Genomic DNA, 15,029 nt, shown 5'->3' with positions numbered 1-15,029 from the left:
CACATTTATTTTTCAACATAGTCCCCTCCTACATTTACACATTTAGTCCAGTGGTCATGGAGTGTACAGATCTTGGACCTCCAGAAAGTGTACACAGCATGGGTGATTGATAAGTTCATGGCCTAAGGTAGAAGGAGATGAGTTATACAGCTCTTGTTACATGCAGGTCAACTCTTTGAGTGATTATGCAGAAAGTGAAGTTGATAACTCATCAGTTTAAATCATCAGGGTGATTGATAAGTTTGTGGCCTAAGGTAGAAGAGGATGAATTATTAACTTCAAACTTTCTGCCTGAGACATTTTAAAATAGGCATGCCCATGGACACTATGAAAGGAAAATACTAAAATTGAGTTTAAAAAGGTGTATCGTCCAAATGTGCAAACGTCTGCCTGGTAATTATTCGGGGCTGTCCTGACTTTGGCAGGAACAATCAGTGTTGTGTAAAATTATTGACTAAACCCTGGTGTTATTTCTGTAAGCTACATAATGAGATAAGCAGAGTAACTAACTCTTACTGCAATGTGAAATTTACCTGAACCATCCAGCCACTAAATATGTTTAGTGTTGAACCCAAGTGGTTACAAAAAAAAATTTAATATGCAATGCCAGCATAGTTGAAGCAACTCATAATTTAGAACTTTGGTATATTTAAAATGGAGATAAGTTCTTGATTAATAAGGGCGTCACAGATTATAGGGCAAAGGGAGGAGAATGTGTTTGTGGGGGGGGGATAATAAATCAACCATGTTGGAATGGCAAAGAAGAATATGGGCTGAATGGCTTAATTCTACTTCTGTGTCTTGTGGTCTAGCATGTAATTGCTGAGTTCAAGTTAGCAGATCTTGTTATGAGCGGTTGATTGTATTGGTTTAAATTGAGCCTAATAATTTATGCAAAAGTAGGAATTTCTGGAATTTGCTGTAGACAACAGTAACATTTTTTCCAAATGTTCTAGAAGGGATTAAGTCTTTCCTGATTTCTTCTTTTCTGAAACTTTCTTTTCAACCTACTTAAAACCATGATTTTCATTCCTATGCTATATCAATATCCATGTTCACTATCTTGCCACTAAATCCCACCTACAATTTGCTTTCAAAATATCTTCTAACTCTAAAAGCCACTGGCAGTTGAGTAATTCTTTCTTGGACAAATGCCTGGTGATAGTTGCCAATGGCAAAGACCAATACAAAATGTACTGTAGTCCAAGTGAGCTGAAACAAGGTCAAGGAAAATTTCTTTGGTGTTACACAGATATTTAAAAAAAATCGTTGACCTACATTGTTGAAACAAGTTCTAATGGTCTATTTAATTCCATGAAACAAAACCTTACAATAGATGAGATCTCTCTTTATTGAAACTAAGAATTCAAGTTGTAAAAAACTACTGTTTTGCAATCAATGAATCAACATTAAATTCAGAAATAAAATCATTTTCAAAGAATGATTAAAAGAATGGAAATTAGTAGTTTAAAAATAAGAAACTTGGATTACGCCATTACATTGATTAAATTATAGCACAAGTCTATAGTTGACTAAATCTATAAGGTCAGAAATTCATAAGTGAAGTTACTTCAAACTAATTTGATTGGATAAGCATAGTGGGATAATTCAGGCATTGGGCAATAAGTTCCATGCCCAGCCAGCATCAGTCTTTAGAATTTGTTGACCAGTTATATGGAAGATAAACAATTTTGATGATTCCATGGTCTCGGAGTTCTTTCAGTGCTTTCTTCTTTGGTGAATCTTGTAGGTGCTCAAACACCCATTGCAGCAACTAAACAGAGATCAAATTGTTTTAAATAAGGCACAGTCTTTTACATTGAGGAATATACTTTTTTAAAAGTGAAAATAGGAATACATTTTTAAAAACTGAAAATGAATATTTAATATTTAAGGGAAGTGGCAATCTGTCAGCCTAAAGTACTTTTGTAATATTTCTGGTCACTAAATACATGGATGGGAGAAGTATGGAGGGCTGTGATCTAGGTGCAGGTCAAAGGAACCAAGAGGAATACCAGTTTGGCATGGACTAGGTGAGCCGAAGAGCCCGTTTTTATGTTGTAGTGCTCAGACCATAATCATATCTAACTGACTGGCCTTGGGTAGCACGATTTTTATTTTTTAAGTACAGCAATTAGAGGGGAACAGAGTAATCCACTGTCTGAGGGCAGTGGAGCAGAAATCCTCATGTTTTAGTGAACACTTTGTGAATGGCAGATATAGGTAAGATGGCAGTGCATAGAATTGCAGCAGCTTCTACAGGATCAACCAAAAGTGGTGGTATCCTTTCTAAATGTATTTTCTACAATCACAAGACCCTAATGGACATTAAGAACAAAGTACTTGGGGTCTATCCTCAGCTAGTTGCTCGTTGGTGGAGAAACTGAAGGAGCTGGACTTGTGCAGATTGTGCAACTTCATGCATCAGAGAGGCTTTGGAGGAGTCGGTGCATGAAGGTGATGTGCAGTATAACGGTGAGTGATTGTCTTTGTCTCTTTACTGGTGATTGCAAGACCGCAGTGGACGATGTAGATGCAGAATGCTGCAAGCGCAACTCACTGATCTTAGTAGACAGCGGGGGCGCTACATGCCCTCCTTTTGTAGCAGTGTCACCTGTTTACAGCTGCCCAGGAGAGAGGCGTCAGAGCTGGTGCGCTCCACTGGACCAAGCTGGAGTCGGTGTTGCCCCCCCCCCCCACTGTTCACTCGACAGAAGCAAAACTGTTTTGTGTTCAATTCTAGATTGCTGCAATGTTCCTGGACTCAGGTTCTTGGACTATTTTTTTCAGTGTGACTACTTCACTGATATGTGCCTTGTGCTGTGTGTGACTTAGTACTGTGCTTTGAATCTGGCCATTAATGCGGTTTCATTTTGCTGTATTTATTAGTATTCACGTATGGTTGAATGACAATTAAACTTGAATTTTCTCGGTTTTATTGTGTGGGGGAGGGGGGTTGATGAGCCTCTTCCATTTTTGTTCAATTTTTTCTGTGAGGAGGGATGATTATGCTGTCGTTCTTTCTTGGTTTCATGGCTAACCAGAGAAGAAGAATTTCTGAGTTGTATTCTTTGATAATAAACAAACCTTTGAACTTGGATGCAGGTATAAGGAAATGGGATACCAAGAAAACGACTTCCTCCTTTATACAGAGTTGTTCAGAATCCTAAATTTACACATTGAATAAATGTATTGAAGTCGTACATTCTTCTGTGAGTGCGTGAGCGTCCTCCAGCTGCTCTGGTTTCATCCCACATTCCAAAGATGTACTAGTTAAGAGGTTTAATTGGTCATTGTAAATTGTTCTGTGATTAAAATTAAGAATCTTAATTTAAGAACTGTAATTGTACATTTTTCTGGAGAACTCGCCTAGTGAGGCATTATGGGTGGAACTGAGAAATAAGAAAGATATGACAACGTTCATGGGAATATAACAGATCACCCAACAGTCCAACAGAACAAATTTGTAGAACGATTGCAGACTGTTGCAAAAAACATAAGGTTGATAGTGGGTGATTTTAACTTTCCATATATTGACAGAATTCTATACTGTAAAAGTTCTAGCTGGGATAGAGTTTGTCAAATGTGTTCAGAGATGATTCCTTACTCAATACGTAGAACTCCCAAAGATAGTGTGCGCGATACTGGATCTGCTATTAGGGAATGAGACAGGGCAGATGACAGACGTTTGTGTACTTTGTGACTGCAATGCCATTAGTTTAAAAGTAAATATGCAAAATATAGGTCTGGTCCACAGGTTGAGATTCTAAGTTGGAGAAAGATCAATTTTAATGGTATTAGAAATGATATGGCAAAAGTGGATTGGGACAGGCTGTTTTCTGGCAATGGTATACTTGGTTAATGGGAGGCCTTCAAAAGCGAAATTTTGAGAGTACAAAGCTTATATTTTCCTGTCAGAATAAAAGGTAAAGTAAGGAAACTTGGATTTCAAGAGATATTGAGGCCCTGGTTAAGAAAATAAAAGGTACATAGCAGATATAGGCAGCTAGGGAAAAATGAGGTGCTTATAGAACCATAGAACACTACAGCACAGTACAGGCCCTTCAGCCCTCCTTGTTGTGCCGACCCATATAACCCTTAAAAAAAGTACTAAACCCACACTACACCATAACCCTCCATTTTTCTTTCATCTGTGTGCCTGTCCAAGAGGCTCTTAAATACCCCTAATGTTTTAGCCTCCACCACCATCCCTGGCAAGTCATTCCAGGCACTCACAACCCTCTGTGTTTATTTTTTTAAAAACCTGATGTCTCCTCCTAAACTTTCCTCCCTTAATTTTGTACATATGCCCTCTGGTGTTTGCTATTGGTGCCCTGGGAAACAGGTACTGACTATCCACCTATCTACGCCTCTCATAATTTTGTAGACCTCTATCAAGTCCCCTCTCATTCTTCTACGCTCCAAAGAGAAAAATCCCAGCTCTGCTAACCTTGCTTCATATGACTTGTTCTCTAAACGAGGCAACATCCTGGTAAATCTCCTCTGCACTCTCTCCATAGCTTCCACATCCTTCCTATAATGAGGTGACCAGAATTGAACACAATACACTAAGTGAGGTCTCACCAGAGATTTGTAGAGTTGCAACATGACCTCTCTACTCTTGAACTCAACCCCCCTGTTAATGAAGCCTAGCATCCCATAGGCCTTCTTAAATACCCTATCAACCTGTCCAGTGACCTTGAAGGATGTATGGATTTGAACCCCAAGGTCCCTTTGTTCGTCCACACTCTTAAGTAACTGACCATTAATCCTGTACTCAGTCTTCTGGTTTGTCCTTCCAAAATGCATCACCTCACACTTGTCCGGATTGAACTCCATCTGCCATTTTTCTGCCCAACTCTGCAGCCTGTCTATATCCTCTTCAAACATCGACAACCTACAGCTCCATCCACAACTCCAATTTTTGTGTCATCCGCAAACTTACTCACCCATCCTTCCACTTCTACATCCAACCAGGTCATTTATAAAAATCACAAACAGCAGGGGTCCCAGTACAGATCCCTGCGGCACTCCACTAGTCACCGACCTCCAGGCAGAATACTTTCCTTCCACAACTACCCTCTGCTTTCTTCCTTTAAGCCAATTTTTTATCCAAACAGCCAAGGTTCCACTTATCCCATGCCTCATGATTTTCTGGATGAGTCTCTCATGAGGGACCTTGTCAAATGCTTTGCTAAAGTCCATGAAGACCACATCCACTGCCCTACCCTCATCAATTTCTTTTGTTACCTCTTCAAAGAAATAAAATCAGGCAATCATTATGGAGTCTAAGAAATGCAAGAAAACACTTATGAAATAAATTAGAGCTAAAAGAAGGCATGAAGTTGCTCCAGTAGACAGGAAGTGATTCCTAAGGGGTTCTACAGATATGTTAAGAGCAAAATGGTTGCAAGGGACAAAACTGGCCCTCTGGAAGATCAAAATGGTAATCCATGTGTGGAGTCAAAACAGATGGGGGAAATCTTACATTTTTTTTTACACCTGTACTTACTCAGTGGACAGACACTATAGAAATGAGGCAAAGTGACATCAACTTCATGGACACTGTAGATTACAGACAATAAGTGTTTGGTATCCTGAGGCAAATCAGGCCAGTGAGTCTGACATCAGTTGTGGGGAAGTTATAAGGTTTTCTAAGGGACAGAATATATAAGTATTTGGATAGACAGGGACTGATTAAGGATAGTCAGCATATCTTTGTGCATGGTAGGTCATGTCTAACCAATCTGATTTTTTTTTTTTTTGAGGAAGTTACAAGGCAGTGCATGTTGTCTACATGGACTTTAGCATGTGACAAAGTCCTGCATGGCAGTTTGGTCAAGAAAGTTCAGTTGCTCAGCATTCAAGATGAGGTAGTAAATTAGATTAGAGATTGGCTTTGTGGGAAAAGCCAGAGAGTGGTAGCAGATGGTGTCTCTCTGACTGGAGGCCTGTGACTACTGTTATGTTGTGTGGATCAGTGTTAGTTCTGTTGTTTGTCATTTGTATCAATAATCTGGATGATAATGTGATTAACTGGATCAGCAAATTTGTGGATGACACCAAGATTGGGGGTATAGTGGGCAGCAAGGAAGGCTATCATGGCTTGCATGGGGATCTGCATCAACTGGAAAAATGGGCTGAGAAATGGCAGATGGATCTTAATAGAAACGTGCAAGGTGTTGCACTTTGGTAGAACAATGGGATCTGTGAAAATAGGTCCATAATTCATTGTAAAGAAAGGTTTTGGCCTTCATAAATCAGTCTACTGAGTACAGGAGATGGGATGCAATGTTGAAGAGACATAATCTGGAGTATTGTGTGCAGTTTTGGTCACCTACTACTGCAAAAATATAAGTAAGGTGGAAGAAGTACAGAAAATTTACAAGGATGTTGCTAGGTCTGGAGGACCTGAGTTATAAGTAAACACTGAATAGGTTAAGACTGTATTCCTTAGAAAGTAGAAGATTAAGAGAATATTTGATAGAAGTTTACAAGACTGAGGTAAATGGAAGCAGGCATTTTCCACTCAGGTTGGGTGGGACTACAACCAGAAGTCATGGGCTAAGGCTGAAAGGTGAAAAGTTCAAGCGGAACCTGAGGGGAAACTTCATGCAAAGGGTCATGAGAATGTGGAATGAGCTGCCAACACAAGTGGTGCACACAAGCTCAATTTTGATGTTGCAGAGAAGTTTGGATAGGTGCAAGTCGAGGCATGATGGGCCAAAGGGCATGTTTCTGTTCTGTACTTCTCTATGACTCTATTACGCTAAGATTAAATAGTTTGGTTGCTGGGTGGTGCAGTTTGTAGGATCAGAGAGGCCTATTCCGTGTTGCATCTTTAAATAATAATAATTTAAGGAAGGTTGATTTTCCCCACTGTTAATGTTCATTCAGCCACTGGGCCATAGGACTAGATGGCTTACTGCTCCTTCAAGTCTGCTCTGTGATTTGTTGAAAACACATCTCATCCTTTACCTCAGCACTATTTTCTTGCACTAGCTCTATGTCACTTGATTATCTTGATGCTCAGAAATCTTTCTACCTCTGTTTTGAAATAACTTCAGGAACAATGGAGTGACTTAAGTGTCAGTTGGGGAGCACTTTGACCTCAGTGACTACAACTATTAATATTCTAAAACTAATAGAATTATGAACAAAGGACTTGTCCAAGAACTGGTCCATCTTTCAAACTGGAGCAAGGACAATTTTGGACGCAGAGGTCTTATTAGGTGGGATATTTAACCCATAAAGACTAGTAAGTGGGAGGCTTTTCAGTATTGAAGAGAAACATGCTCTTGAAGGAGAAGGCTGGCAAGTTTACACAATACTGGTTGAAGAGATATTCAGGCTCTTGTTAGAAAAAAAGGTACAGATTGAGCTTAAGGAACCAAAAACAAGTAAGTTCCTTGATGGCTTACAAGAAATATTGTGCATTTAACAGTAGAATGTGATGGAACAGCAGTCATGGTTAAGGAAAATCTCAAGATACGCAGCGGGCACATTAAGAGTAAAATGCTGTCTAGGAAGAGAATAGTCCCTTTGAAGATCAACATGGCCAATCAATGCTTACAGCCACATGAGATGAGTAAGATTTTTAATGACCATGTTCATCAGATGTTACTATAGAGAAAAGGACAGCTTATGAAAGGAGTGCTGTCTAAGACCACATATGACCTGCCAGGGAGATGGTGTTGGTGGCCTTAAAGTACATTAAGCTTGATAAATCCCCAGGCCCTTACCAAGTTTGCATTCTTGAATCTTGTGGGAAGCTAGGGAAGTAAGTACAAAGGCCCTTGCAGAGATACTTGCTTCAGCTATGGCTGACATTCCAGAAGACTAATTTGCTAACGTACTGTTATTTAAGAAGGGCAGCAAACCCAGGCCGGTAAGTCTGATATCAGTGTTGAGAAAGTTACTGGATGGGATTCTGAGGTAGAGGATCTATTAAAATTTGAATAGACGAGGTCTGGTCAGGGATAGTGTGGTTTGGTGTGTAGGAAATTGTATCTGACAAATCTCAGTTTTGGCAAGAGGATAGATAAGGAAAAAGCAGTAATCACTAGCTATATGGATTTTAGCAAGGTCTCTGATAAGGTCCCATATGACAGGCTAAACTGAAAGGTTAGATGCTTGAGATACACAGAGAGATGGCTAACTGGATTCATAATATGCTCAATGATAAGAAGTAGAGAGATGGTCAAAGGTTATTTCTTGGACTGGGTCCCTTGTCAAGTGGTGTGCTACAGAGGTGGATTTTGGGACCTCTGTTTATATTAATAATTTTTGAGGTACAGGTACAAAGCATAGTTACTAAGTTTGTGGATGATAGTAAAATAGGTGTTATCAGTGATGGTTATTAAAAATTACAAAGGGATCTTATTCAGCTAGATAAATAGGTTAAGAATTAGCAAAGTTTTCAATTTGGTCAAATGTAAAATACATTCTGGGAAGTCATGCCAGCGTAGGATTTACTCGTCAGGGTGAACATTCATTGTATATTGTGGAACAAAGTGACCTCAAAGTACAATTACACGGTTCACTGAAAATGGTGACTTTTAGGCCGGAGATGAAAATTGCAGATTACTTCCTTACCTTTTCATCTGTTCCACCAAAATCAACTTTGTACCATTTGAAAATTTGACTCAGACGAAGTTCCTTTTTGGCCACATCAACTTGGCAGCTTTCAGCACCATCAAGAAAAGCTTCAGCTGAAATCTTTAATTGGTGTTCGATGTCCTACAAAGATGCATCTTTGATTTAGCAAACTACACCTTATTGCCTCTTGAAAGATGCATTTGTACATTGCTTAGAAGCATGCAAGTACTGAAACAACAGCTAAACTTAGGTACGAGCTACTTGCAGGGCTCTAGAACTCCTCTGAAAATGGCTCACATCACATGTACCAATAACCATTAGGAGGCTGCTACTTGTGGAAAAACAGCCTAACCCTGTTCTATGTTCAAGTATAATTGTCATTCAACCATAAAAAACAAAAGAGATGGTTGTTGACTTCAGGAGGGCACGGAGCGACCACGCCCCGCTGAACATCGACGGCTCCTCAGTTAAGATCGTTAAGAGCACCAAATTTCTTGGTGTTCTCCTGGCGGAGAATCTCACCTGGTCCCTCAACACCAGCTCCATTGCAAAGAAAGCTCAGCAGCATCTCTACTTTCTGTGAAGGCTGAGAAAAGTCCATCTCCCACCCCTCCATCCTCATCACATTCTACAGGGGTTGTATTGACAGCATCCTGAGCAGCTGTATCACTGCCTGGTTCGGAAATTGCACCATCTCGGATCGCAAGACCCTGCAGTGGATACTGAGGTCAACTGAGAAGATCATGGGGGTCTCTCTTCCCGCCATTACAGACATTTACACTACACGCTGCATCCACAAAGCAAAAAGCATTATGAAGGACCCCACGCACCGCTCATACAAATTCTTCTCCCTCCTGCCGTCTGGGAAAAGGCACCAAAGCATTCGGGCTCTCACGACCATTCTATATAACAATTTCTTCCCCCAAGCTATCAGTCTCCTCAATACCCAGAGCCTGGACTGACAACTTGCCCTATTGTCCTGTTTATTGTTTATAGTAATGCCTGCACTGTTTTGTGCACTTTATGCAGTCCTGCTTAGGTCTGTAGTCTAGTGTTTTTTTTCCTGGTTTGTTTTTTTACATAGTTCAGTCTAGTTTTTGTACTGTGTCATGTAACACCATGGTCCTGAAAAACATCGTCTCATTTTTACTATGTACTGTACCGGCAGTTATGGTCGAAATGACAATAAAAAGTGACTTGACTTGACACATGTATACAGCCAAACAAAACATTGTTCCTTCAGGGTCAAGGTGCAAGACAATCCATACAGTCACACACAGCACATATAGTTACGATCGCACAGCCACAAGATGACATTAGCACAAGACCCTGGGTGGTATGCCCTCAAGATTGATGGTGCATTGGAATTAGTCCTGGAGCCATGTTTCTGCAAGACCAAACATGCAGCAGTTCCTCATCTCCTGCTGGGTCAGCCACAAACAGAGGCAATCCAGTTTCTTCCAGGGAGTGAACACTGGACTGCAGCACTGATGGGAGAACTGGCCGGTAGGGACCAGCCCTCAATCCAGTATACCAACCATACCCCCATTCTCTTCCACACTACCCTCCCCTGGGAGGCTACAACCAGCAACGTCACGCATAAGAGTCTGATCCACACAGGCCCTCTGCCATCAGTCTTGCCAATGAACTGAACTTACAATATTTTGTATTATCAATTCCCATCAATTTCTTGCAATGACATGACAAATATTTAAGATAAATTTGGTGGACCCAGAGAGGCTGCTACAACTAAGTGTGCCTCCATTTTTTTGCAAGTTCTCAGTACTTTCCACCGGTGTCATTTAATGTCCTTGGCTGTTCTTGCTTGATTTAGGATCTAATGGTCAACTAGCATTACAACACAAGCTCAAAATTGGGTAAAATCATTATTTTGCCGGGAGAGTGAGGCATGAAGAGCCATATTCTAATTCTGTTTATCAACTGGCTAATTCAAGTTGAGAGTGATTGGGCTGCTTGTTTACCCATCATGGCCTTGTAGTTTTCTTGCAGGCCAAGATTTAAAATGTGAAATAAAATTCTAATACAAATACTGAAAACTTTTTAATTATGTGGTTACAACCTAAACAGGATTTGCAAACGTCATTCTAAATTTAAGCCAGAGTACTGACAGTGGAAAGTGATACTGAGAATCTTGCAACATTTTGAAATAGTATTTGGAACAAACCTTTGCAGAGTAGGTCTTGATGGGAGGACAGCTTTGGACTCCACAGTTTAATGCAAAATGAATCAGTGGCTCCACTTCCTCCAATGCAGCCTGAAAAGATAGAGCTTGACTGAAATTAATGAAATAATGAGTGAAATGTTTTTCAAAATGAGATAACAATTGTTATTCCGACTACCATCTAAGTATCCCTTCTTCTGGCTACTGCCATTGGGCAGGAGCTGCAGAAGCCTAAGGTCCTACACCACCAGGTTCAGGAATAGTTATAACCTTACAACCATCAGGCTCCTGAAACAGTGGGGATCATTTCATTCACCAACACTCTGAATTGATACCACAGCCTACAGACTCACTTTCAGGGATTCCTTACAACTTACCTTCTCAGTATTATTTTTATTTGCACATTGGTTGTTTGTTAGTCTCAATTTTTTTGTAAAATTCTATTGTATTACTCTTTCCCTGTAAATACTAGCAAGAAAATGAATCTCAAGATAGTATTTGCAGTGTATACAGTATGTACTTAAATAATAAATTTACTTTGAGCTTTGACTGGAGGTCTGTAAGCAGTGTTGACACCTGTTGTTTGTGATGTATACAAATAAGATGGGCAAAAATGTAGGTGTGTGATTAGTAAACCTGCAGATGAAGTGAGGACGTGCAAAATCTCTGTTGCCAGTATGTGAAACATACCAGAATTGATTGTTATTCAGTGCCAAGCACAAAACACAAGTCAATACCATAACAGACAACACAATAGCAACCAACAATCTACAAGACAATAGTGCAAACAGCCATGAGCAATCAACAATTAGCAGAACGGTCACATGCACAAACATTAATAACCAAACAAAAATAAATGTGAACGTAGGAACAGACTTAATAATTATCAACAGGACAGGAGACTATTTAACAGATGTTCTACAGACACAGTCAGGTTATTAAATCGGAGTGATTTTGTTTTGGAGTAGCTGGGCAGCTACAGGAAAGCAACTTTGTAGATGATGTGTAGTTATGGTGGTGACGGACTTGTAGCGTCTCCCTGATGACAATTCACTGAATAGGTGACTGCTAGGGTGGGTGGGGTCAGCAGTAAATTTTTGTTCTTCATTCTGCTGATGAATAGGTCTTTTAATACTGGTGGCTGGCAGCCAATGACCACTTGCTGCAACCTGGACTTGGAGAGGGAGGTGGTGGCAAGAAACTAAACCATTGTCAATGATGGCCGAGTAAAAATTCATCAGGTTACAGCCTGAGGTGTTGATGTGCCATAGACATGGCATGACCAATCATTTTCAAGGCAGGGGGAGATAGGGGATTGTTGGCAGAAGTCAATCCTCATTTCCACTGTCATGACAGCAATTAAACTCCAAGTTGTTACGAGCACACCACACTGCATGGCGGCGAATCTCTCTGAGAGTGGGTCACATCATTATTAGCGACGAGACTAACTACAGCCGTGCCATCTGCGAACGCCGGCATTTTACTAGATTTGTCTGTAGAGGTACAATCAGTTGTATAAAGTGAGAACAGGAGGGATGAAAGATCAGACCTTGGGAGTGCTTGTGCCAATAGACATTGGATCGGTCAAGAAGAAGCCTGTCAGGAAGTTTGTAATCCACTGATAGATACTGTATGGTACAGCTAGCTGGGTTAGCTTGCTGTTGAGCAACTCTGGAACAATAGGCTTGAAGGCGAAGCTAAAATTCACAAACAAGATCCTCATATAAGTGTTGGGGAAATCCAAATGTTGAAGAATATAATGAAGGCACAAGTTAAGTGCATTCTTAACTGAGGGATTTGCTCTATAAGCAAACTAGTGGAACAAGAAGAGGACCAGTAGTGTACCTAAGGTAGCCAACATCAGATGTTCAAAGGTTTCCATAACTACTGAAATCAGAGCGACTGGCCTATAATCATTAGGTCCAGTGATCTTGTCTTTCTTGAGAACTGGAACAACCGTAACAACTTTAAAGCAGTCCAGAATCCTCCATCATTGCAGGGAATTGTTAGAAATATCTCAGTGAAGACAGGTCTTGGAGTACCAAGGGAGACACCATCAGAGCTTGCAGCTTTCCTAATGTTCTGTTTTCCAAATAATCGAAATGCTTCACAGAAAATACAGGATCGGGATGGAGTGAGGGGAAGGAAGCTGAAGAAGGTGAATGGGGCTGGGTATAGATAGAGTGAATGCAAGCAGGCTTTTTCCACTGAGGCTAGGGGAGAAACAAAAAGAGGACATGGGTTAAGGGTGAAGGGGGAAAAAGTTTAAAGGCAGGGAGGCTTCCTCACACAGAGAGTGGTGGGAGTGTGGAATGAGCTGCCAGATGAAGTGGTAAATGCGGGCTCACTTTTAACATTTAAGAAAAACTTGGACAGGTACAAGGAAGAGAGATGTATGGAGGGATATGGGCCAGGTGCAGGTCAGTGGGACTAGGCAGAAAAATGGTTCAGCACAGGCAAGAAGGGCCGAAAGGCCCGTTTCTGAGCAGTAATGTTCTATGGGGCTGGGGTGAAGGTGGGGGATGGTGATTGTGAAAAGCAGGGGGGTAGATGCTCAGCAAATCAGGATCAGAGGAAGTGAAATGTTGATGGTGCTTATCAAACCAGCAATAAAGTTGATTGAGCTAATTGGCCAAGATAAGGGAGGGGAGACTTGGGAGCACTTCTGTTTGAAGTTGTTAAGACTTTGTAGGGAACTCCAAACTGTTCTGCTCTTATTGTTGAAGTGGAAGATGAAGTTTAATCTAGACAGGTGTCGTACTTTGGAAGTTCAAATACAGAGGAAAGTATACAGAAAGCGGAGGGAACCTTTGGAGCAATGACGTATAGAGAAATATTGGGGTGCAAGTCCACAACTCCCCAAGAGCAACACCAGTAGATATGAGGGTATTGAAGGCACACTTGTCTTCCTTGGTCAGGGAGTTGAGTATAAAAATCAGGAAGTTATGTTGCAGTTCTATAAATCTTTGGTTAGGCCACATTTGGCATACTCTGATGTTCTGGTCATTGCATTACATGAAGGATATGAGGCTTTGGGAGAATGTTGATAAAGATCACTAGGAGGCTGCCTGGATTAGAGAGTATTAGCTAAAGGGGGAGGTTGGAAAGACTTGGACGTTTTTCCTGGAGCACTGGAAGCCAAAGGCCTAAGTGGAAGAGAAGTAGGTGCCTGGATTGTGCTGTCAAGGGCATTTAGAAAGGCACAGACTGGCCGGGAATAGAGGGATATGACCTATATGCAGGCAGATGGGGTTAGTTTAGTTGCTATCATTGTCAGTGTAGATAGACATCATGGGCTAAGGGCTTGTACCAATGCTGTACTATGCTAAGTACTCTACATGGACCTCAGCAAAGTTTTTGAGATGGTCCTATATGGAAGCCTGGTCTAAAATACATGGGATCCACAACAAATTGGAGAAATGAATCAAATATTGCCTTGATGACAGGAGACAGAGTATGATCATGGAGGGTTGCTTATGTGATTGGAAGCCTTTGACCAATGGTTCACCAAGGGAAATGTTAGGACATTTGCTGTTTATGATTTTGATATGAATATGAGAGGTATTATTAAGTTTGCAGGTGACACCAAAATCATTCATGTTATGGAGGTGTAGGCTAAGGTATGACATCGATCAGTTAGTAAAATGGGAAAAGCAATGTTAGATGGAATTTTATCCTGACCAGAGCAAGGTGATGCATTTTTAAGATTAATATCAGTAGCACAATTGCAGTTGTAGGGGCTTGGGGACTGTTAAACAGAAGGACTATGGTGTACAAGTCCGAGGATTGCTGTAGGTGGCAGCAAAAGTAGAGAAGGTGGTAGATAGTATGAGATATGTGTCTTCATTTACAAGGCAAAAAATACAAGTGCAGGAGGTTATGGTACAGGTTTATTAAACATGGTTAGGCCACAACAGGAGTACTGTGTACAGTTCTGTTAACCACATTATAGGAGAAGCCTGACTGGTTTGGACAATACGCAGAGTGGATTCACCAGGATGTTATCTGGACTGAAGCATGAAAGTATACGCAATCATGAGCAGCATAGACAGGGTAGATAGATACCCTGCCTTGAGTTAAAGTTTCCTGCTAAATATAGAGGATACACAGAGCAAAGAGTAAGAGGTTTAAAAGGAGGCAGAACTTTTTCATCAAAAGAATCCTGCATTCTGGAACGCCCTGCCCGAGTAGGTGACGGGGGTAGATACTCCATGATATTTACATATCCAGATGAGCATTTGAATTGCCA

The 15,029-nt window shown here is 40.8% G+C and overlaps 1 protein-coding gene across 7 annotated transcripts in view; it reads right to left on the bottom strand.

Moving 5' to 3' along the window:
- Positions 1-1,333: 1,333 nt before the first annotated feature.
- LOC140727586 (uncharacterized) overlaps positions 1,334-15,029 on the bottom strand; it is a 61,531-nt gene continuing 47,835 nt past the window's right edge. For all 7 annotated transcript variants that reach the window (XM_073045114.1, XM_073045113.1, XM_073045109.1 and 4 more), the window contains 3 exons: positions 10,784-10,873; positions 8,596-8,739; positions 1,334-1,774 (listed from right to left, as the gene is read on the bottom strand). In XM_073045114.1, coding sequence (XP_072901215.1) covers positions 1,646-1,774; positions 8,596-8,739; positions 10,784-10,873 — 363 coding nt within the window. In that variant the 3' untranslated portion in view covers positions 1,334-1,645. The remainder of the gene's footprint in view (positions 1,775-8,595; positions 8,740-10,783; positions 10,874-15,029) is intronic.

Source organism: Hemitrygon akajei, chromosome 5 (genome assembly GCF_048418815.1).
Source record: "Hemitrygon akajei chromosome 5, sHemAka1.3, whole genome shotgun sequence".
Lineage (NCBI taxonomy): Eukaryota > Metazoa > Chordata > Chondrichthyes > Myliobatiformes > Dasyatidae > Hemitrygon > Hemitrygon akajei.
The sequence above is the reverse complement of the archived record's forward strand: the minus strand, read 5'-3'. Positions and strand labels throughout refer to the sequence as shown.